Source organism: Callorhinus ursinus, unplaced genomic scaffold (assembly GCF_003265705.2).
Source record: "Callorhinus ursinus isolate GAN/ISIS: 27379988/994484 unplaced genomic scaffold, GSC_fseal_2.0 scaffold58, whole genome shotgun sequence".
NCBI classification, from domain to species: domain Eukaryota; kingdom Metazoa; phylum Chordata; class Mammalia; order Carnivora; family Otariidae; genus Callorhinus; species Callorhinus ursinus.
This window is the reverse complement of record NW_027397120.1, coordinates 7,524,599-7,548,226: the sequence shown is the minus strand read 5'-3', so window position 1 is coordinate 7,548,226 and position 23,628 is coordinate 7,524,599. Positions and strand designations below refer to the sequence as shown.

The 23,628-nt window shown below is 55.1% G+C and overlaps 1 protein-coding gene across 6 annotated transcripts in view; it reads right to left on the bottom strand.

The window, feature by feature from the left end:
• CTBP2 (C-terminal binding protein 2) overlaps positions 1-23,628 on the bottom strand; it is a 156,253-nt gene that overhangs the window by 15,067 nt on the left and 117,558 nt on the right. Inside the window, exon 1 of one of the 6 annotated variants that reach the window (XM_025880089.2) lies at positions 20,059-21,718. The exons of the other annotated variants lie outside the window; for them this stretch is intronic. Within the exon in view, the coding sequence (XP_025735874.2) occupies positions 20,059-21,718 (1,660 nt within the window). Of the gene's footprint in view, positions 1-20,058; positions 21,719-23,628 lie in introns of those variants that run through there. 6 annotated transcript variants of the gene reach the window in all.

Here is a 23,628-nt window from a genome sequence, read left to right as displayed (position 1 = left end):
TGGCCTAACTAGCAGGTGGGCTCCACAAGGGGTCAAGGTGGGTGTGTGTGAATGGAGAGACTTCCCCAAAGACCAAGGGTGCTGTTGAGTCAGGACCCCTGGAGACCAACCGCCTTTTACCCCTGAACTCTGCAGAGGGAAGTGAGGGACAGTAATTCACATGGTGGCCTATATAGCCTCTCATTTCATTCCCATCCCTTTTAATAGATGAAGACCCTGAGGCACAGAGTGGTAAGTGCCCCCTGGAGTAGGCAGCTGAAGGGGGGGGGGGCAACCTGATGTGCACACATTAAAGCTCCTACCTCTGCCCTTCCTTTTGGCCAAGAAAAGGGTGAGACTTTGACCGAATCCCAAAGGGCCCGTCTTCTTCCACCAGATTCTGCCCTATTCCCACAGCTGCTGCCAAGCCCAGGGCGGGCTCCCATGGGACTGGTGGTCTTGGACTATGGGGGCAGATTTACCCACCTGTCCCAGGCTGTCCCTCCTACAGGGTACAGAACATCCTGACTTGACTCCAAAGGTGCTGGCAAGAGTGTTAATCAGACAGTGTTTGCAGAGTTCATTGATCGTGGTAAGAAATCCAACTTGTTAATTAAAAAGCAACCACAGAGGAAAATGACGGGCAGGCACAAGACAGGCATCTAGAGTCATCCAAGACATCTGGAGAGGCTGAGGGGCCTCATCACAAGATGTCCATCCACAGCATCAGTGCATGGATCCCGTTACCTGGGCAACAAGCTCCAGGTTGCCTAGCGATCGCCCCCCTCCCTGGCTTGGGTCGCCTCCTCTTTGGCGAAACCCACACCCTTTGCCCTCGTTCAGGCTGGGCATGCAGAATGCAGCTGAGGCTCGTCCGTGAGAGCCAAGGGCTCCCAGATGAGGCCCTGGGCTGAGATACGGGCTGCAAGCCGTGTATGGGAAAGCAGGAAGGGGGGAGGCACAGGGGGTTCTGCTGGGGATGCATGCTGAGCGGGGACAGCTGTGTGGCTGGTGGGAGATTCCCGTGTGTCCTGCACGAGGTGTAGGGGGCCGCACGAAACCCCAGTACTGAGGATGAGACAAAGCTCAGCCAAGGCATCGCCGAGGTTCGCTTCTTTTGACAAAGGGACTGCACCATACATGCCCCTCAGTCCCAGAAGGCTCGCCTACCTGCACACCAGAGAATCCAGCAGAATTCAAGCCACACCCCGCCCAGCACCTGCTCTCCCTACAGTCTTGCAGAAGTTGGGGCAGAGGTTCCCACAAGACCCCAGGAAACGCCAGTGAGTTGAAGTTGTAAACAGACTTTCTATCTTGCCTCACATCAACCGATGCATCTCTCGGGGCTTCTGACAATTGGAGTCATTTTTAGTATATTAGGATGCAACCAACATGTTACTGTAAATAACCATTTAAGGGACTCTGGGAAATGGGTTACCCCGGCAGGGGCTGCCCTTAGGCCTGAAGGGAGTGTCCCATTTCCTCTGCAGCCAGGGGAATGTGGGGGAGAAAGCCAAGGCACAAATATCTTTAACAAGAACGGACTAAAAACTGAGGTCTGTGACCAAAAGCTAGGGTAGCCATCACTAGACACTGCTCAAACCCCGAGACCGACATTCAGAAGCCCATTGTGTTACTCTTATTCCCATCTTACTAGCCAGGGAGACAGAGCCAAGGGTGACCACAGACCACACCAAGGAACAACAGGGAATGACGAGAGCCACCTCACACAGCCCCGGTGACCACAGACCACACCAAGGAACAACAGGGAATGACGAGAGCCACCTCACACAGCCCCAGGGACCCAAAAGAGCCCGAGGAAACACGTGCTGATGATGAGGGGCCGAGGGTCCTGGTGGCCCCCTAGTCAAAGCGACTACTCCCTTTCTGCAATCTTGCCTTCTATTTCAGGACAATTCCAGCTGCCGTTGGACACATCCACAGGGGAAAAAAAAAAAATCTATCAGCACGTTCCTTTCAACAACTTGTCCAGCACTGACTCTGCAGGGCAACTTCGACTCCACTGGTGTCAATTACTTGCTGGTTTCAGGCTCACCTCCGCACAAGCAGGGCCATGTTCGCCGTCAAGGATGCAGTGCCTCAGCTCGAGGCCACCTCCCATGGCCGTCCTTGGGCCCGGTATTACTTACAGCTGGAACTGCACATAAGAAACTGTGAAATTAGACATCCAGTGGAAAACAAAGAAGACACCAGGCCGCGCTGCTGGAGTTCTGCTAGGAGTGGCCGATGGTCCAGGGGAAGACGAGTCCACAGGCCCCATGGATTCCGAGGGAGGAAAGGGAGGTCCCCAGGGAGGACACCGGCAGCTCTCTGGTCAACCAACCTCAATGCCACCTTATCTGAGCAGCACCAGATTTCTCAGGGGCTGCTTCTTCCCCGGGCGACATGGGCTGACAGGGCCGCAGTCGGCCTAATGGGACAGGCGTCCCTAAGCAGAGTAACTGCGGGGGAAATGGGATGATCCTGCCACACGACGCGGCCTGTGGTGTCGGAGACCCATTTTCTGGCTTTCCTGGACGCTGTGTGAGGTTCAGCTGACATGCTTCCTACAGAACTCTGCCTTGTTTTTGAAGATCTGAGTTGGTTTCTGTTGCTTGCCAACTTAAGAACCAACCTGCTGGGGGCTTTTTTCGATTTTGCAGTTTCAAGATTTCACAAATGAAGCAGTTTTACCCCAAAGCAAAGTGGCCACAATAATCATGTTTGACCAGCAGCCAGAGGCCTCTTTTGACAACTGACCAGATTTTGCTGAAGCATCCCTACACCACAGCCCTCGAACACCTGTGCTGGGCCGGCCAGGATCAAGGGTGACAGTGATGAGTGACCGCTCCACCGGCTCAGGGTCACCCCCTGCTCGCCTGGCAGGGACTAGCCAAGTATGCTGGCATGACCAAGAGGGGGAAAGGGCCTGCCAAGCAGCATGGATTCGCACCAAGATCTTCACTGCTGCTCTGGGGCCAAAGAACACGGGCTAGGCCTTGCAGGTGGGAACCCAGCTGGGAGCCTCTGGGGCCTGAAGGCAGTTGCTGGGATTCTCTGGGCCAGGCACCAGCTGTTCTGGCAGCTGACACTGGAATTAAGTACCTGGGAAGAACCAAGCGATCCACGCAGGCCTTAGAAAGATCCGAGATAAAACGCACTGTTCTGCATGCTTAGCCAGAGGCCCCAGAGCCCATCAAATGGGTCTTCAGCTCCCAGATCTTGCAAGGTGGTCTGGAAGGCAGAAGGGGCTCCTGTCCTCATGGGCAGGCGTTTCGATGGTGGGGAGAGAAGATGCAACCACACAGTCCCAGCGGTCCGGCGGGGGTGGGAAAGGACACTTAGGTTTGCACTTACGGCCTCTCCAGCCACGACCACTTCATGGGGATCTGATCATGTTGCCCCCGCCCCAAGAACAACTTCTCCTTAAATGCAGGTGCTCCCCAATTAAAAAGCCACTTCCTGCAACCCTGCACAAACCAACCCTCATTGGCTGGGCTCAGCAGTCCCTATTTCTATAAGGCCAGACACAGAATCAGATCTAGGGTCTGATAAGGGGCCTATTTTACAGGCTTGCATTCCCACAGTCTAGAGCTGAAACCCATGACTGGGGCCAAACTGGGGGCCGGATGCGGACCTTGGGTCATAAATGAACCTGTATCTGAGACTCGGCATTCAACTTGCAGACATGTCCGCGCTGGGTGGGGGTCCAGCATCTACCCCAGTGCACGGGGTTCCAGAACCCCACCTAGGGGAGAAGGCTGTGGAGCCTTGTGTTGAGACAGGTCTCCCTTACTTGTAGATACGGTTCATCCACGTAGTAAAAACTGTTCTACATTGTCAGCCACGGGGTCTTGCCCACAAGTGTCACGCAGCTGGCTAGAGCTTGTTCAGAAGGTGGGTCTGGACAGCCAGCAAAGGCACGGTGACCGTCCCCATGTCTAGAGGCCTGCGGACAGGATCCACGCCCAAGGCAGCTGCCCTTGCCTCTCACGAGAAAGAACATGGGAGAAGACGGAAGTGAGTGGCTTCAAGACAGCAACTGTAATAAAATGTGTGTTGCTAAGTGTGGCACTATTTTCAGGTTAAAAAAACAGTTACTGTTAAGAAACCTCATCTTTGTGTCCACGTCACTGCCTTTTCGTCGGGCAAACGTGCATTTCTCGGTGGTGTCCCCATCCTGCCCAGGCCGCGGGATGATTTTGAGAACTCGGCGATGTGCACAGATGTGACCCCCACCGCGAAAGGAGAACCCGACATTTTCTCAGGGGGTCTCTCCTTTCGAGTCTCGTCTTATACCTGGACAGGCTGCTGGGGGAGGCCTGCTCGGCCCGAGGGGCGGTGACGACGCCTAAGTCAAGTCGGTTCCGGAAATCAACAGCAGCTCGTAGCTCCTGGGCTGCTCGGCGGCGCGGACTCCCAGGAGCGGGGTGCAGCCTCACTCCTTTCCAACTGCGCACCCTCAACGGGCTCTGGCACGCGGGCCTGGCTCCGGTCTCGGGGCCCGCAGAGGAATGAGAGGCTGCTGCAACCCCCAGGAGCTCCGAAGGCACAGGGAATCCGGCTAACGGAAGAGACAGCTTTTCCTCGAGCTGCTTCGCAACCAGGAACACGAGGGCTGACTGAGGAAGGCAACTTTTCTAGCATAGAAGTTAAATCAGCGCATCTCAAAATTCAGCTCAGGCTGGAACAGAGCGCCCTTATGCCCCTTGGTGTGTCAACAGCGAAGAGGAGAAAGTAAAGCAAACCTGCCCAGGAACGCAAGCACGCGCACACTCCTCCCTTCCTGCGCTCATGGCAGACATCACTAATGGACCTCGGCACTTTCAGCCTCCGAGACCCCGATGATCACGATGCCCCAGCGAGCCCCCCCGCAAGGCTGGGTGCCATCTGCCTGCCACGCTTAAGCAAACCCAATCCCCTCTAGAAACTGGGAAAGGAAGGTGAAGGTCAGAAGAGAGCCAGGAGATGTAGGGAGGCTGCAGGGGAAGGGAGAAAAGGCCCACGACCCAGGCTCAGACCTCGGTGAGCAGCTGGACCTCCTATGCCACCCCTTCCAGGCCCGTGACTGGGGGTCTGCGACCTCCTCTGTTGCTCTAGGACCGCCCTCTGCTCTGCTGGGCTCCACGGTGGGTGCCTTGGTTTGTACCCACCTCCTTCACCGTGGAGAGCCTCCGCTGTGTCCTGCACTGTTCCGGGACCACCCGGGGCCACCTGCCTCCTGTGTTGAACGCAGCCCCCTCCCAACATGACCTTGCCGCCCCCTCGAGGTGGAGGGAACTTCCCCAGCCCTGGAAATGGTCTGGCCTCGGACTTTGCTCTGAACTACGTCACGCAGCAGAACCAATGTGGCGTCGGTTCCATGGCGAGACCCCACGGGGTGGGCATTGGGCCGTCCACGCTCATGCGCTCTGCGGTGAGACACCTGGGAGGAAGGACCACTGAGCAAGCCCTGCCGGCCCAGCTGACGGGGGGTCGGGTGGGGGGCACTGCAGACTGTCCTGCCACAGCCGAGCGCAGAGCTTCTGCGAGCCAGGAGGCCCCAGATTCAACCCTGAGCATTGTGAGTGAACTGATGTGCTCATGAGGGCAAGGCTGGGTGTGTGAGCGTGTGTGCCCTGCGACCTGACAAAGACAGCAGCATGGACGCGACCCAGGCCGAGGCTGCAGAAACCCCTGGAAGCCGGTCCCCAGGCCTTGCCAGGTTGGATCAAGTCTGTTTTTTAAGACCCAGAAGACTTGTGCAGGGTCGGCGCCCCAAACTGGGCTGAGCTGTGGGCATGTCAGTCATGGGGTTCATAATCACAGGCGCCCCTGTTGGAGGGCCAGGGCGCCTTTATCGTCCCCCAGGGAAGGACCAGACTGCTCTGCCCCCAGCAGACTCAGAGGGGCCCCTCCCTGAGGCCCGGCCACCGGAAGTGGAGACCCTGGCGTGGCCTTTTTTAAAAGAGCATTCCTGTCTTTTCACTTTCTGGATGAGCCCCCAGCTCTTGGACTTCCTTGGCACACCCTAGAACCCCCACCTGATGCTAATAAGCCTTATGGTCGGGGCCCTAGGAGCCTTGTGCCAGGTTGCGCCCCCTGTCTGGAAGGAAGCTGTTCAACCTTTCACTCCACGGGCACCGGGGCCCGGAAGGCGAGAGGGTGCAGGCGGCGCCTGGTGGGCGAGCAGCAGCCTGCGGGCAGTGCACGGGCCCAGCTGCCCTGAGCTCCGCAGTGTCCCTGCACCGTGCCATTGAGGACCTTGCCCGGCAGAAAATTACTTAACTCAAACATGAGCAAGGACTAGCCCCAGGCCAGGTGCTGGAAAAACAGCAGGAATCAGGAACAAAACAGAACCTGGCTTAAAAATGCCACTGGGGAATAAAAAGGAGTGAAGTACTTTCCAAGATAAGAAAGTGGCCACGCCATCCCGTGCGGACCCCCGGCCACTCCAGGCGCTGCCCCAAGTCCCTCTAGGGACAAGTGGCACGACCAGGTAGGAAGAGAGCTCAGCGCAGACACCGTGCCCTGGGAGCACCCGCACCCCAGATGCAGTCGGGCCCCCCGAGGCCGTGTTCTTCCACCAAGCTGTGAACACACACATCAGCCCTGCCTCGCACACGGCACCGGGCTGACTGGTACGGGCCCAAGTTCTCTCTCAATAAAGCGAGTGTGGGGAGACCCGGCCTCACCGGGCCCTCTGAGCTGCTGGGGGTGACCCCCACTAAGGGGACTGCTCACAGGGCTGGCTGTGTGCCATGGAGGGGCTGGGTTTTAAGCCACTCCTCAGCTCTGATTTTAGTGTTCTCTCCAGTTGGCCGGAGGTTCACTCGAGAGGTGGCCTCAGGATAAGGAGATTAGCTTCTTAAATAAAACAGGGATCTTAATGAGTCATGGCCCTCGTAGTGAGGTGGCTTCAGGCCACCTCCTCTGTAGCTCAGGTCACAGCTGGCCAGAAAGCCGGCCAAGCAGGAGGCCCCCAGGAGCCTGGGCCATTGCCTCCTCCCCACCCGAGGCTTGCCGGGTGATTGCGGTCAGCCCAGTGCGCACGTGTGTGCTGACTTCTGGAAGCCAAGCAGGTGTCTACACTACGTGGTTCCCACCACATCATCCAGTTCAAAGAAAAGGAGAACCTTCTGTACCTCCAGAAAGACAAGCATTCATGGTTGCTTTAACTGGTCCCTTAGAGCAACCCAGGGAAACTGAGTCAGCAGTCTGATCTATACAGTGTCCACACCACAGTGGGGGCCTTGAACAGAGAAAAGGGACAGAAACTTCTCCTTTTTCCAAGAGAGCTTCACAACAAAACCAAGAACCATTGATCGCTTGCTTGAAATCCTTCCCTTGGGCAGTCACACGCGGCCCCGGGGGCTGTTTGGTAGCCCAGGTACCGCTGCCTGGCCGCACTCAATGCACCCTTTCCAGAGCCGCTCCTGGCTTTGAGGGTTTGTGCCTGTCACCCTCAGTCCCCAGGGAGCCTTGTGTTTCCGGGGAATCCCTCTGCCCTGAAGAAGCTCCTGAAACAGGTGCTTTCCACCGGGGGGTGGGCCTGAACACCACCACTTAGCGCCTCCTGACTGACCGGCCAAAAGAAGCACGGAGGAGGAAGTGCCTGCCCCAAGGCGTCGGGGAAGGGATGGGCTCAGGGCACGGAGGTTCGACCCGCTCAGGGCCACAGGGACAAGACCGGAAACCAAGCAGGCCACTGCGGGACGCATTTCCACAGCAAATCGGCCAAGGATGCCAGGTTCTGCTTCCGTTTGTGGTAAAACATGCTTCCTGTTCTGGATTTCTCCAAAGGGCAGTCTCACGTGGGTGGTCCTGGAGCGCAGGGAGGGAGGTGGTCTAGGCAGACACTGGGCTTGGGAACAGCCGACCCCCTAGGTTCAAGGACCCACTGGCTTCCCATCTGGGCAAGGTCACAATTCACCTCCCAACCTTCCCAGCATGCCTTGGGCACTGGCCAGAGCCACAGATCCCTGGCCCGGGCCGCATCTAATCTGATGACAGGCAGGCGATCCCAGCTTAGGAGATGGGGAGGCCTTCAAGTTCTCTTCGCCACCGCAACACTGGCCATTTGTCAATTACACATGGTCATCAAATCAAGAATCCTCACCCTTTCTCACAGCAGGGATGGACCCTTCCCTTGGGGGTCACTCTGGATTTTGTGGCCCAAGAGATGAATCTCAGCGTGGTAAGCGTCCTCCAATATGATCTTGTGGCAGCAAAAGAAGAAACACCCCTCCCCCTCCTTTGGTACCTTCCAAGCTAGGACCTTGCCCGGGGCCCACTCAAGTCCCTCTTTCTGCTGGTTGCCCCCAGAGCCTCAGACCCATGGAGACTAGAAGGATGCATCCAGACAAGTCCGAACACCGGAGAACGGTGAGCAAGCTGCAGGTGCCTGATCCCTACCCCCCGGGCCACTCTGAGGGACACGAGGTCATTCTGCAAAGTGCCCTAAGACCCAACATACACCCATGGGCCTCGTTGATAAGAAACCTGGTCCAGAAAATGCCTGCTTGGCTCCTGACCTCTGCCCCTAAAGGCATCAACCTCTGGACATCCCCAACACATGCTTTCCAAGACCTTCCTGACAGGAAGCAACCTACTGGTGACCTCCCCACAGATCCCAGCTGCTCTGCACCTTGAGTCCACGGACCTCTGGCATCACAGACATGCAGGCTTGGAAGGAAGAAGTGCTCCCCCCAAGGCCTTAGGGAAGGATGAGTCCAGAGGAGTGAGCTTCGACCAGCTCAGGGCCACAGTGACAAGGCCAAGAGCCATGCCTGGCTGTTCAGTGTGGTGGATCTCTCACAGCCAGTCACCACCAGCCTTGGGCAGATGGGGGACGGGGGACGCGACACAGTTCTGTCACTCCTAAACGGTAACTGGAGAGATGGTCAAGCCATCAGGCCTCAAGATAGAGGACGGAGGAGAAAAGCAAGGATTCGCCGCCCAGAGCTCCCCACACAACTATTTTTCCTAGAAAATACTCTTGAGTGTGTAGGGTGTTTACCAGTTACCATATGTCTGTTTCCTTGGGCTTTCAATTAGCCTGGGGAGGGGGGGGGCGTGTTCCACATCCTTTGGCAGAAGCTCTGGGCAACCTAGCCGAGCCTGGAATAGTTTTACAGAGTGGCCCCTGAGAACACCTCCTTGCTCACCTCCTGTTCCTGCGCTGAGGGTCATTCATCATTTAGCTCACTCACGGCGCCGGACAACACGCCGGCAACGTACAAAACCATCCTCACAAGTGGTATGACCCACACAAAACGGTAAACAACCCAGGCAGCACTCATAAGGTCACTGCTTCTCTACGACGTGGGCTTTGCCACCGCGAGAGCCATGTCCCAGAGGGGAGAGCAGCTACTAGGGTTCGTGTGGGTGCCAACATCAGCAGTCACCCCAAAGGCTACAAGCCAGGCACACAGTTCTCCACAGCTCAGCCTGCTCCCGAGCCGTCGGACACTGGACTCTGTGCCCCCGTCTGCCCGGAGCACCCGGCCACCAGGACGTGGGGCTGGGGGACACGGGCCTGGCTCCCGGGCCCTCCCTGGGCATCCTGCCCCAGCCTGGGGAGGGGCGGCGCAGGCCCCGCTGGGTCCCCAAGGCCGAGGGGGGAGGCGCTGTCCCTGCAGGACTCCCGGTAAAGGCACTACCTGCCGGCGGTGTGTGCGTGTGTGTGTGTGGGGGGGGGTTTCATGTGAGTACTTCTCAAGCTCTAAAAATGTGCCTATGGCAACAACAGAAGGGGATGTTTGAGAAAAATAAAATGAAATAAAGATGAGAAAAGAAGGGATGGTTGCCAAAAGAGTCTGGCAGAGGCAAGCTTTGCACGCCTACTTGCTGGCCTGTGTGCTGTCGGCGTGTGTTACTGGCTCACGCAGGGCTGACAGGACTCCGCAGGAACCCCAGGAGGCTGCGGTCAACCCACCAGAGCAGGGACTCTCCCACCCCAACCTCTCTCCAGGGGAGCACTTACGGGGGCCTGGCACCCAGCAGGGGGCTATGGCACAGTCCGGGACATGGCAAGTCAGGGACGGGGATATAACGGGGCCAGGGAAGCCCTTGGAGGGGTGGGTCCCTGACCAGGCTGAGGACACCCCGCACTCTTTTTTGGTGCCTGTAAGGGCCTTTCCTTCCAAAGGCCAGGCAGCAGCAGCAAGCAGCAAGGCAGGTGCTCAGGCGCCCCGTGACCGCAGAACAGCCGTGAACGGTGCTGCCCCTACAGGCTTGCAGCCCCCGCGTGCCAGGCAGCCCGGCGTTTCCTGCTCACCGCATCGGCTGCTGCTTCCCTCCCGGACTCCGTCGGTGCCCCTGAGGAGCAGACACCGTGCTTTCCTCCTGAAAGGCCCCTGCAAGAGCCTGGCGGACCCAGGCTTATTCTTCTGACCACACTGCCCAGGCCCTGTGCCCATGAAAACAAAACAGTGCCCTGTTTCTTAGCTACGACAGCCACCAAGGCTGGGATGGGAGATGGGAGAAGCCCAAGGCTTTCAGCGAACTCTGTTTTTCATGTGGCCCTAAAACCAAAAAGAAAAGTGATGCTAAAGACCCTGTAACGGGCTTGCTATCTGGCTGCCCTCGGGCCCCAGAGTGGCCGGGAAGCTGATTTTTCCCAAGCACAACAGCTGGTGGGATATCCCTTCCCTGCTCTTCTCCTCTGTAACTTTTTTTTCCTTAAAACCTAATGACTTCTAAAGTGTTCCAGGCTCAAAGCCCAGTTCACAGGGAAACACCAGAACCCATCACAAAGTCATAGTTATTCCATCAAATAAAAAGCTTCTAAGAGAGAAATCCCCAGTGGGGAAGCTGGGTGGGTTGAGAGGTCAGCTTTGAGCACCGTACGTGGAGGGAGAGTGGCCAGGCCCACACGGTGCAGCTGGTGACAGTGTCCACCTCTACAGGCACAGCCCCCTTCAACGGAGGAAAATCGCCACTTCCCGTTGGACTTGGCCATGCCCGTGGCGGGGCTGACCCAGGGAAGAGGCAGACAGCCTGGAGAGGAAATCAGAGGTCAGCTGCAGGCAAGGCAGCCGTCCCCCCCCCACCCCCCCGCCGGCCCCAAACCCGCACATGTGAGCTTTAGCAACTGCGACCGCGTGAGGCCCGCTGAAAATCTTAACATTTTATAAAAATTAGAAGACGATGCACAGGAAGCGGTCATGAGTCACAGAACCCCTGAACGGAGAGGGGCAGGCTGGACCATAATGGGGAGCTAACAGAGAATGCAAACTGCACATCTAGAGCTGATGCGGATTCTTTGGACAGGAACAACACCTCGCAGCCGCTCTCCAGAGCCAGGGGCTCATCAGTCCCATCTTGGGCACAGCGGGAATTAAGTGATCTCATTTCCCTCTTTACTTGGGTTGCTAGGAAGCCTGGAGAGACATGCCCACCTCCTTGGGCACAAGACTGCAGGGAAAGCTCTGCATTCTGGCCTCCCACCCAGTTTCCTCTTTCCTTAATATGCTTATTTCTCCCTCTACTCAACTCTGTGCTTGTGTGTTAGAGCCATTCCCCAGAGGGAGGCTTAATCCTCTTAGGACCAAAGAACATTTAAGCACACAGCAGAATTCATTTCCTTTGCTCTCCCGAAAGGCAGCAGGGTAGGAGGAAAGGGGCTTGGCTCTGCAGCAGAGCAGGGGGCAGGGCACCAAGCTGGGCCAGGAGCAAAGCCTCAGGTCTCTGGGGATGAGTGGAGCCCAACACCCCAATGTCACACTTGGGGAAATGAGCCTCAGAGCACCACGGGACTCCTCTGGAAGGAGTTTACTTTACCCTATTCTTGCTGACATAGACCTCAGCTTCCAGCTTGGGCTGGTTTCCTCTTCCCAGCTTGACACCACCGCTGATTTTTCCATGTGACCCTGAAGCCCTATGCTTGGTGATTCATCACGGCACAGGGACAAATCACAGGTTCGGAGTCAGACAGGCTGGCTTCAAGTCCCAGCCCTGCTGTGTGACCTGGGGAGAGTACCAACCTCTCTGAGCCTCAATAGTGTTCATCTTAATAAGGAATTACTCAGGAATTCAAATGCTCCATAATGGTGACAATCACACTGTAATTTACTGGGCTGATTTGGTCCTGGATGCTCTCAATGCTGGTGAACCCCCCGCCCTGCTAGCGCTTCAGGTACTTGCATTTGGGACCCAGAAGTCAGAGTACCCGTCCTGAGCCTTCATTTCTTTGCACAAACAGCCTGCCAGGATCCTTCCTCCCACAGCAATCTTGTTTAAACAACAAGTTCTTTCACTCACATTTGGCAAACCCTTCCAGGGATCAATTTTCAACTGCTCTCAGGAGAACATGTCTCCAGAGCCGCCCACCTTCTCAGTGGGGACGGGCGTTTACAGGTTTGATTTTATGCTCTCCCAACAATCTGGCAAAAAAGTTGTTTTATTCATACACTGCGTACCGCTACTTGGCTAAATTTAACTGCAGTGTGTACCTTCCTGTTCCTTGAGCAGTGGAGGGAGCAAGAAAAAGTGAACAGACTGTTTTTTTCCTTTACATGAAAAACAACTAGAAAGTTCTCTGTGAAGCCAGCCTCAGAATGGGGAACACACACAACAGCGGCATGTCTGTTAGGCTCTATGCTGCTACCATGGGCTAATCAATTACGGACTGTAGGTGTTATTTCTACTTCATAAATCTAAGAAACAAACAAACCCCCCCAAACTCCTATGAAACAGCTTTAGAATTCTTGCTTCATGTAACTTTGGGGACAAGAAATTAGCTCCAAATGTCTGAAAATCTTCTCTTTTAATATATGTTGGTTTTCTTTAAACAGTGTCTATCTTCTTTGGATGATTAGTTGCCAGATGCAATACATATAATATGTGCCTCCACCGCCGCCCAAGTCTGGGCCCCCTCACCTAGCTCAGCTCCCCTGAAAGCAAAAACAAATGGGTGTTGGAACAACAGAATATCCACATGCAGTAGAATGTAGCTGGAGCCCTACCTCACACCCACATACAAACTGGACTCAAAATGGTTCAAACACCTAAATGTAAGAGCTAACATGGTCAAACTCTAAGAAAACACAGGCATACATCTTCATGACCTTGGATTATGATACCAAAGGGCAAAGCAAGCAAAGGAAACAAGTACATAAATTGAACTTCATCAAAATTAAAACTTGTGTTTCAAAGACAATATCAAGAATGTGAAAAGACAGTCACAAAATGGAAGAAAATATTTGCAAAGCACATATCTGATACCAAAAGCCAGTGAAGACTTCTTGCCTGCTTCCTGAGCTCCGTGATCCATGAAGACCCAGGTCAAGCACTGAGGTCAATGAAGCCAACTGGAAGTTGGAGAACCACAGCGTAGGGCAAAGATCATATAGGGATCAAAATGGCTAAGAGATACATGAAAAGATGTTCAACATCACTACTCATCAGGGAAATGCAAATCAACATCACAAGGTATCAACTCACACCTGTTAGAATGGCTATCCTCAAGAAGACAAGGGAGAACAGGCGCTGGTGAGGATGTGGTAAAAAGAAAACCATGTTCACTATTAATGGGGATGTCAATTGGTCCAACCACCGTGGAAAACAGTATGGACATTCTTGAAAAAAAACTAAGATTAGATCTATCATATGATCCAGCCATTCCACTTCCAGGTATACATCCAAAGTAAACAAAAACAGGGTCTCAACAGGTATGTGCATCCTCATGTTTATCAAAGCATTATTCCCAACAGCCAAGATATGGCAACAACCCAAATGCCCATCAAGATATGAATGGATAAAAAAGACAAGATGTACATACACAACAGAATACTATTTAGCTGCAAGAAAGGAGGATATTCTCCCATTTGCAGCAACACGGGTAGGACCTTGAGCACATCATGCTATGCTGGAGAGGTCAGAGAAAGACAAGTACGTACAATATCACTTATCTGTGCACTATAAAAAGGGTAAACCTGTAAAAACTAGAGAGTGAACTGGTTGTTACCAAGGAATGACCGGAGTGGAGGCTGGGGGGTGGGGGTGGGGGGCGTGCAGAAGACTGATAGTGTTTCAGGATGCAAACTTGCAGCAAGTGTAAGCCAGAGACAATGAATACAGACGATGATATTGTATTATAATTACATAGCCCAATAAATACTGCTACATCTGCCATCGAGGTGCCTATATAAACACCAAAGTAACATGCTGTACCCCTCAAACTTCTACGACGTTACACATAAGATATAATGCAGTTAAAGAACATAGGTCAGGTGAAAAAGCAGCATGGTGAAGGGTTCCATCAGTTTCCCCTTTTCTTGGGTAGATAATCCTACCAGTGCTCACCCCCACTGTGGATTCAGCTCAGCCCCTTGTGCCACTAACTCTGTAAAAACTTCCAGAAAAATTTGGCCCATGCTGTGTGGTTGGGACTGTTGCCTCTTTTAAAAGATTTTGGAGAGGCAGCCATCCCTGGGGGAGTCTAAGGGTGGAGAGAGATAAAACAAAACAAAACAAAACAAAACAAAACAAAAACCCACACACACACAAACTATTCTTTGGAAGCCAAAGCCGAGCCTGCCAGGTCACTCCTCGAAGGCAAGGCCCGTGAGAGTGGGTGAGGCCCCACTCTCTCTAAAACAGGAAGACAGTACGCCCATCTAGAGAGAGGGCACGAACAACCTGTCCCGGGCAACTTCGGGCCTGCTCAGGCCACATGAGAGAGGGTCTGGCGACAGGAGCTCAGACAGAGGTGGCCAGTCCCAGGGTGGACTAAGCTCCACGTCTTCCCATGAGGACACGAGTCAATTCCTTTAACTCTGCAGGAAGCACAGCCAGGACTAACCTCGTTAACCACCTTCTCTGTGTCCGGCACATTAGGCAGAAACCCCGTGGTGACCCTGTAGCCCTCCAAGAAGGCCGAGAGAGCCCACCTTACCCAAAGGGGTGGGGGCTTCTCAAACCCAAATTCCCAGACCACACTCCTTGAATGATCACTGACACACACCCCTGCGGACGGGGTCTGAGCCATCAATGCGGGGGTGGAGGGTGCACTGTACAAGAAGTTGACAAATTCCCAGACACCCAGTTTTGTGAAAGGCCCATTAAGTTTTCATAGGACTTAGGCCCGGCAGAGTGGCCCTCGCGCTCCAACCCAGCCGGTGGCAGGGTCTTCTCCAGGCTGCCCGACCACAGCCCACTCGGATGCTGTCCTCCATGGACAGAAGCACCAAGTGTCCAGCCAACATGTCTGAGGAGGCTGCTCTGAGAAACCCAGAGCTGGGGGACAGGCCTGGCCTCTAGCTCTGCAGTGCCCCTCGGCCCAGAGTACTGTGCCCAGCTTCAGAAGTGACCAAGAGATGATAATGATGAGAAAAGCACCATTTCCAGAGCAGGCCCAGGCTCTGGCCAAGGCCACGCAGGTTTAATGACCTCAACACTCAAGTTACCTCTTCCTAGGCTTGCTGCATCCCCACATGCCCATGAGGCAGGTTCAGTTCCCACCTTCCTTGGACAGACACGGAAGTAGAAACAGAGAAGACAATACGGTCACCAAAAGACACACAGCATACATTCAACTACCTTATGTTCCTGGGCTGAAGTCCTATTCCCCGGTGTGCAAGGGTTTTCTAGCAACCCAGTAAGAACGGAGAAATTCACGCTGCCCGGTAAAAACAGCTACAAGAACAAAGGTGACATCAAGTTCAGTCTCCGAGTTGAGTCTGGTAAGGAGAAAACGACCGAAGTCCAAATTCTCCTGGACACTGCGAGGTAGGAGATGATCATTCCCACTCTGGGAAAACAGCAGTCAACAGCGAAGGCCAGGAATGACAGGTCAGTCCAGTGACCTCCAACAGAGGGTGGGGATCGTGGGGGCCCTAAGAGGGTGGGGAATGGCTGCACCTGGGGCCTTGAATGCAGAGACCAGGAGCAGGTGACCCCCGAGGGGGCCACCTGCATTTGGAGAAACATGAGCCAAAGAGCCACATGTGACTCCAAACACATGCGCAGGGGTCAGCCTGAAGGACGGATCAAGTGCTTGCCAATTTTATGGGCACGGAACACGTTTTAGGTGTTTTACTTGCTTGGGAAGCCTGAGCCATCAGCAGCTCTGACGTGCACAAGTGCTCCCCGAGCTTTATGTAAGGGAGGTGGACCGTAGAGAAGAGGGTCCTGGCCAGAGAGAAGTCTTGGCTGAGTGGCCTCAGACAAGTCCCCTTCCTGCCCATGGGGCTGGAATTTCTTGGCCATGGAGGTATAAAACAATCTGCAAGAAAAAAAAAAAAAAAAAAAAAAAAAACCGCCGGGAGATGCCCCAGGGAGTCCCAAAGCGGCACTGCCTTGCAGGCCATGACTCGTGCTCCCTCGTGCCACCTGGGGCCGCGTCCGCGCCCTTGGCCTGCTCACAGTGTCCGCAGTCTGGTAGCTGCTCCGGAGTCCGTGCTCGGCTCTCAGCCCTTCCCTCCAGTGCACACCATGTCCTTAGACAGCCATTCCCAGCTGTCCCAGGCTCCCCGAGGGCCCCCATGTGTGTCCCGTTTCACAGGGCAGCACCCCCCACCCCAATACCCCAGGCCGCGGCCTTACACACTTGTGGGCATCGAAGGTCTGACCCGGGGCCCGGCCCACAGCTGAGGAATCACGGAGCCAGAGCCAAGCTCCCAGGCGGCCTCACCCGGTTTGTGCTCCGTGTTCAGGGGCGTTAAGGGTTGCCCTACTTGCTCTCCACCTCTCTTCAGTCAAAGGGCAAGATTTTGCCAAAGTAAGGCTCTGCGGCAGAAGGGCTGATACCATCACCCTGATTCCCCGCGGGGCCAGCTCAGGGTCATGGTCCCTAGATCCCCATTCCACCCCTCCCAGGCTGGCTCTACTCTCGGGTAGGGGATGGGTGTGATCAGCTGGCTCTGGGTGCCTTTGGGGCCTTGTGGCAGCCTCCCTCCCACCTGACGGTTTGAGTCCTCACCCTCAAGCCCCATGCATCGCCCCTCTGTCCTCCTACCAGGACCGACCCTCACGTGCAGAGGCTCCCTCCAAGAAAACCAAGGACAGGGAAAGAATCCCCAGGTGTGCATGTGCCCAATCCTCCATTCTGATTCTGAGGAGACAGGAGATCTCTCCTAACCCAGCAGGCCAGGTGCCCACACCATGTGTTGGCACCTCATCAAATGCCACCACACACGTGACCAGCCCCGATAACTGGGAGCACGGTGACAACCACCCGTCTCCCCACAGCCCCAGCGCCAGTGGGCCTTGGATGTGCCCTGAAAGGTCCTTGGGCAGCGGCCCCAGCTACTAGACAGGGATCACAACACTGAACGAATCCAACTGCATCCAGAAAAATGCCTGGAAGGAAACAGACCCCCAGACAGAGCAGGCCACACGGCATTTCTCACTTGAAACCGCGAGCGCCGGCTGTGTTCGCGGTGACCCGTGGCGGGCGCTGTGCCCTGCCGTCTTTGGGGAAGACAAAAACATGGGCTGGGTTGCAGTACTGCTGTTGACAGGATGCGCCCCGCTGCGCGGTCACAGACAGGGCTTCGTGTAGTGCGGGGGAGGGGGCGGTGCTGGGTGGCAGCCACGGCTGGAAGGTTCTGCGGCCTGTGCCACAGTCGGCCAGGTCGGTGTGTAAGGGACAGCAGGCCCACCAGATGCCGACGCTCACCCAGGTCCGATGTGCAGCTAATCCCCCGTCACATGGGGGCTGGCGGGCTGCACAGGGGGCCCTCTTCATCTGGCTGTCCCCCACTGCCCGGCCCATGGGCTAGCAAACAGCCTATTATTTCCACCCACAAAGCCAACCAAGGTGAAGCAGGCAGTTCATGGACTGAGAAAAGCAAGTAGGTGTTAAAACACCCAAAGCACGTTAAAGTAAAACCAGGCGCTTTTAAAACCAAACACACAACCCACCGGAAACCTACAGATTGCCTCTCCCAAGAGAGAGAAGAGTCGCATTCTCGAGCATTCCCTGCCCCTCCAGATCAGAGGGAAACCTTTCTGAGTTAGGTGAAGACCAAAATGAACACTAGCTCATGCTGGCTGTGCCGTCAATGACCGTGACAGCCAAGCTGGATTTGAGGACGGCCATCCCCCAGCACAGGCTAGCTGGGGCTGCCCCACGGGAGCTTCGGGTTCCCAGACTTTAGGGCCAGGGTGCTTCCCTTCAGCGTAAATGCTACCCTCCCGGGGGCAAAGCGACCACCCGGGGCTTGGTGATAGGAGCCAACACATCCAAATCTGGCTGTGGATGCTACCCCCCAACATGCCAGTTCTACAGGCTGAAAGCTCTGGGAGAAGAAGCCAAGTTCCTACCCCCGGGGTCCCCGACTCCGCTTCAGGGGGAGGGTCAGAATGACACACTGAGTGCAGCAGAAGGATCGAGGAGGAGAACGACCACTACGGGACAGATCCCCGGACAGAGAAATTTATTTGCTGGCAGACTTCCGACTGCAGGCTTCCTTGGCACTGGCTGGCTGCCACGCAAATGAAACAAAAATCAATATCCTTTGGTCTGCAAAACAGTGTGTTAACAATCATACTCCAAACAACTTAAATAATACCCCTCAACCCCATACCCAAATAACGGGGAATGTTTCTGTAATAGAAGGCAGTGCAAGATAAAGAGAAGAAAGAAGAAAATAAGGAAATTTTATAGGTCCTCCTTCAGCGAAACCTTTCCAGGACTTCAATGAGGAGATAATCTTTCTGTGATTATGACCAAACCCTCCCGTTGCTTAGCAACACATAATTAAGGAATATGTTTTCAGATCCGCTTTGCAAGCCCGGCCATTATCAGATGAAATTACTGGAGCAACAAATGTCATTGCCATGCAAATTAGTTGGTTGCAAAGAAGGAATGTTTGCGAGGGAGAAGGTGCATACGCTCTCTGCGTGCCCATCTGAATTTCTCCTGCTGCACGTTGATGTTGATTAGAGAAAGTCGGTGGGGCGCAAAAAAAAAAAAAAAAAAAGTCAAATACATTGTATGATCAAACTTAAAAAAAAGCCACACTAGCCATTTCGGCCGCCTGGTAGCCACGAGGTCAGAAGCCCCACAAATGTGATAGAAGAGCCAGTTACAGCCCTCCAGGGTTTCAGGATCAGGCCCCCACAGCTGGCGAGGGGGTATTTTCCAAAAGGTACATCTTATTTTTCACACCAGTCCCTCCACCCGAGAGTTCTAGTTATTCAGAAAAAAAAAATGCATTTGAAAGGGATTCAGTTTTCCAAATTGGGGTGGCAAGAAGAATGAAAAGAAAAAAAAAACTGTCGTCAGTAAAGATTTGTCAGTAAGTTGTCAGTAAGGATTCTACAGTGAAAACACAAAGTAAGTGTTGTTCAGAGAACGTCCACCTGGAATTTTACCCACAATACCCAAGGAAACACATGTAATAAATTATACTTGTCTTCTGTTGTGAAGAAAACCACCCAGGACGGTTCTTTCTTTCTTCAACTTGGAAATCTATCGTTACCTACAAGTAAACAGAATTCCCAACTGTATTTCCCAAAATGAGACTACGTCTGTCTTTGAAACAGGGAGTTCTAAGGGATTTCGTCATCTTGCTTTGTTTAACACACAAGCCTGGAAGCACACCCGATTTTAGTCTACGGTGGTTCCAACCTCGGATACTGTGCGCAGACCCTTCAGAGGTGCGTCTCCACGCTACAACGCACTTCTCGTGGGAAGTGAGTGATGCACAATTTGTGGGAGGCCCTGGATAAATACCCCCGCCTTCTCCAGAGTCACAGAAGGTGAACTGGAGAATACGCCACCCCCCGTGAGCCGATGGTTTCATTCTGTTCTGAACGATTTCTGGGTTTCTCCCAGAAATACAGTTGTGTTGCATCACCACAAAGGGAGAGTCACTAATCAACTGGGACCGAACCAGAGAAAGGGAAGGCCATGCAGCTATCCCAGTGGGTCAGCCTGAACGGCAATTCTGTCTCGCCCAAAAGAACCTGTATTGGATTGGCTAGCTGGCTCCGTGGGAGCGTGTGTGTGCATCAGGCTGTAGGGTCTGGTCTCTCCAGGCATGACGAGAGAACAGCAAAAATGTGAGGACCCGCTGTCCTGTGCTCAAACCTCTGCCTGCACTGTCCCCTCAACGTCCCAAGCGAGTAAGGGCAGGGAGGGTTCATTACTTGGTTCCGGAGCAAGCATGGTGGACACGATGATGGGGGCCCCCGTCCGCCGGGCCACCTTCTGGTAGGGCGGTTGAGGCGTGCGGAGGCTCTGGCTGGCTGGCGGCAGCGTGGCCGGCTCCACGGGGACACTGGGCTTCCGCAAGAGCTGGGGGCTGCCATGGGGGCTGGACAGAGGAGACGCGGCCACGCCGCGATCCCGCTTCAGCAGCTCCATGGGCACCGTGTATGCTGTGGAGTAGGCGGTTCTGGGGCCCGGGTGAAGGGGGGGGACGGGGCCTGGGTGAATTAAGGCCACTCCGGCCTGTGGGGGGTATGTGGGGCCCAGCTGTGCCGTCAGGGCGCAGGGGGTAGGAGAGCTGTACCCAGAGTTGGAGGGGAAGTGGGGGGCTTGGGCGCCCACCCCCGGGGCAGAGTAGGTGGCCGCTGTCTCTAGGAGGTGCTGGGATGGTGCGCTGGAGGGGCGGCGAGCCAGGTCTCTCACACGGGGGGATGGCTCCTGCAGGGGCCCCACGGGCTGGGGCTGCAAGGCCGAGGCGCCCAGCGAAGACAAGTCACCATGGAGCTCGCCGCGATGGCTGAAGCTGCTGGAGCGCATCCGGGGCGAGGGGCCCCCCCGGCCCTGCCTGCGCAGCTGCATCTCGGTCCTGCAGGTGCCGGCCAGGCGGCTCAGCACGCGGGCTTGGCCCAGGTTGGGCGCAACGCACTTGATGTCTGCGTCTTCCATGGTGGCCAGGACGGCTGGAGAGTCGAAGCCCTGCTGTAGCAGGGCCACCAGCGTGGCCTCCGCCACCCCCTCAGCCCGCAGGAGGGCCAGGAACTCGGGCAGCGTGCTCCTCCTGCCCCCGAGTCCCTGGAAGGAGGACAGGTCCGCCTCGTAATTCTCATCAGCCGCCCTAGAGGAGGCACTGCCCCGGGCAGGCCCGTAGCTGCGGTTCAGGGTTCCTGGGGCCACCCCTGGGCTGCTGTCCGAGGCACTGGCTGCGGCGGGGTCCACGACCAGGCAGGTGGGGGCTGCCTGCCTGGCAAGAGCAGAATCCACGGGCCTCTCGCCGACGTCGTTGTAGAGCTGGCTGGCCGGGTAGGCGGGGGCCTCAGTGGCGTACCTGCCGACGGCCAGCTCCCCTGCACACCGAGTGGGCGACGGGGCCCGGCTCTGCGTCTGCGGCCCCTGAGCCATCCCTCTACCCGCCGGATCCCGGTACAGGTGCCCGGCCTCCTGCAGAGCAGGGACGCGGCCTTGCACCTGATTCCACGACATCCTGCTGCCCATCACTCCGTAACCAGGCAGCGACCGGCCAAGTCCCGGGTCGCGGGGGTGGCGAGCCTCCTTGGGCGCCCGAGTGGCTCCGGCCACGTCACCGTAGTAATCCCGGGGCAGCAGGCCACCTCGGCCAGACATCACCGCCTGTCTGCTGTCGTAAAAGGCGAAGTTGGTGACCGGGCTCTTCCTTCCAGTGACAGAGTTGAAGAAGGCCTCCCGGTAGAGGTAGGGCTCGGCGGCGCCCTGCGGCTCGTACCAGGGTCCCGTGGTGCCGCCGTCTGCCAGGGAGCTGCTCCTCGCCGGAGCCTCGGCCACCTCCCAGGGGCCCTCGCACCACCCTGCTGCATCCCAGCTCTGGGACCGGCCAATATGGACCTGGCGGCTGGGGACCGGCATCGGGAAGGAGGAACGGCGGCTGAGGCAGGGGAGGACGCTGGTCTCTATAAATCTTCAGTTACACACATCACAACAGACCCGCTGCCTTCTAGCCCTTCCCAGACGGCAGGAAAGACCAACTGGGGGTTTTCTATTTCAAAGTACGGCCTGAATTATTAATCCCCTGAAACATTAGTAGACAAAACACAACTCACGGTAACTTCGCCTCACTCCCCAATGGCAGCACCAGTCCCAGAAAGGAGGCTGCGCCAGGCTTGCCGGGCCCCCTCCCTCACGGGGGGTGAGCTCACATGGACCTCGGCTCTCTCAGCGTGGGGATTAGGAGCTAAATAAAACCCGTAAAGCTTTTGTTCCATGTGACATCTCGTTAGATGGAAGAACACGGCTGAGGGCTCCAGCCAGGCCTCCGGACCCGCAACTGGCAATTACTTTCACACTGAAGCTCTGGCTTATCTCCGTGGTCCTCACCAGGATACTTTTGGGATGAGCACTGCCTCCCCCCACCCCTGCCCGAGATGGCCTAAAAGTGACAGAAGGAAAATAGGAAAAGACCGCTTTAATGTCAATTCAATCTTAATCCACCCTGATGAAATGTTAATCCATTGCACACGGCTAAGAACAAATTAAATGTGAATAGGCAGGCAGGATAAAATGGGGGTGGGGGAAATCTCATGCACAATTCTAGAACACGAGGTGCCCTGAGAAATGGGCCAGGTCTGCAGCCAGATGCTCCGAGGACTCTGGTTACCAATCAAATGAGTTACATCGCTCAAGTCCAAATGGATTCTTTATTATCGTAAAACACAGATTCCCTTCATGCTGCCAGGGATAAACAAACAAAAAAACACCTCTGTGTGTAATCTAGAATTTACCATTTTAAGACTGCCACAGAGGTCAATGACTAAACCCCGACATTATGAAGCAAAACCGGGAAGCGGCTGCAACTGAGGTGTGCCTCCCTTTAAATCTGTTCACAGGGAAAGCGTCATTCCAGCAGGCTCAGGCCGGCTTAGATTTTGCAGACGATTTTCCAATATTCCTATGGATTAAGAGTTTTACCTCCCTCACCAGGGGCTTCGGGTGCAGTCACGCAAACAACAGCAGTTATTTAATCTAGATAAAGGAACGCCCCAATCAGGAGCAACAGAACATTTCCTAATAATAAATATCGAAGGGTCTGAGAGAAGCAACACTGTAGACGAAGCCACAGGCTCTGCTCCTCCGACCGTGGGAGCCCTGAGGCACAGAACTCACAACAGAACAAAAGCTCGTGATCGCGGCGTCCAGTGTGAACGTTTAGAACTGAGATCATGTGCCTATCTGCAGCCATGAAACCCAAGAGTGGGGTCTTCGCCCACATCTCTCTCAGTGTCAGATTCAATCAGAATCTTTCACTTAAAAATCCCAGTTGCTAAAAAACTTTTGTTTGAACTGAGTACTGAAAATTTACTGTGGGAGAGGAGAGTAGGTACAAATCCATTTCCAGGAACTGGAGGAACATGGTAATACAAGACAGGTTCAGGGGGGCCAGTGCTCCACCCCATCTCCCTGTGTCCTGATGAACACACATACTCAACTTGGGACAAGCTCTGTTTATAAATCAGCACTACTCCCCCAAAGCTGGAGCTCTGTGGCCTCCCACTGACAGTTGAGGAACCGGCGGGGATGCAGCCCAGGACCCCAGGCTGTTACCTGAACACCACCGCCCCCATTTCTGACTCTAAAATACCAACAAAACCTCGAGTTATCTGGAAAAATTCCCTGGCAGGCGGAGAGGAGACCCAAATCCTCCTCCACCTCCTGGGATGCATGGGAAGAAAAAAAAAAAAAAAACCTAACAAGCCACACTGCCAAACACTGGGTTTCCACGTATAAAGGATGGCTGCTGGCGCCGATTTCTGTATTTCCTC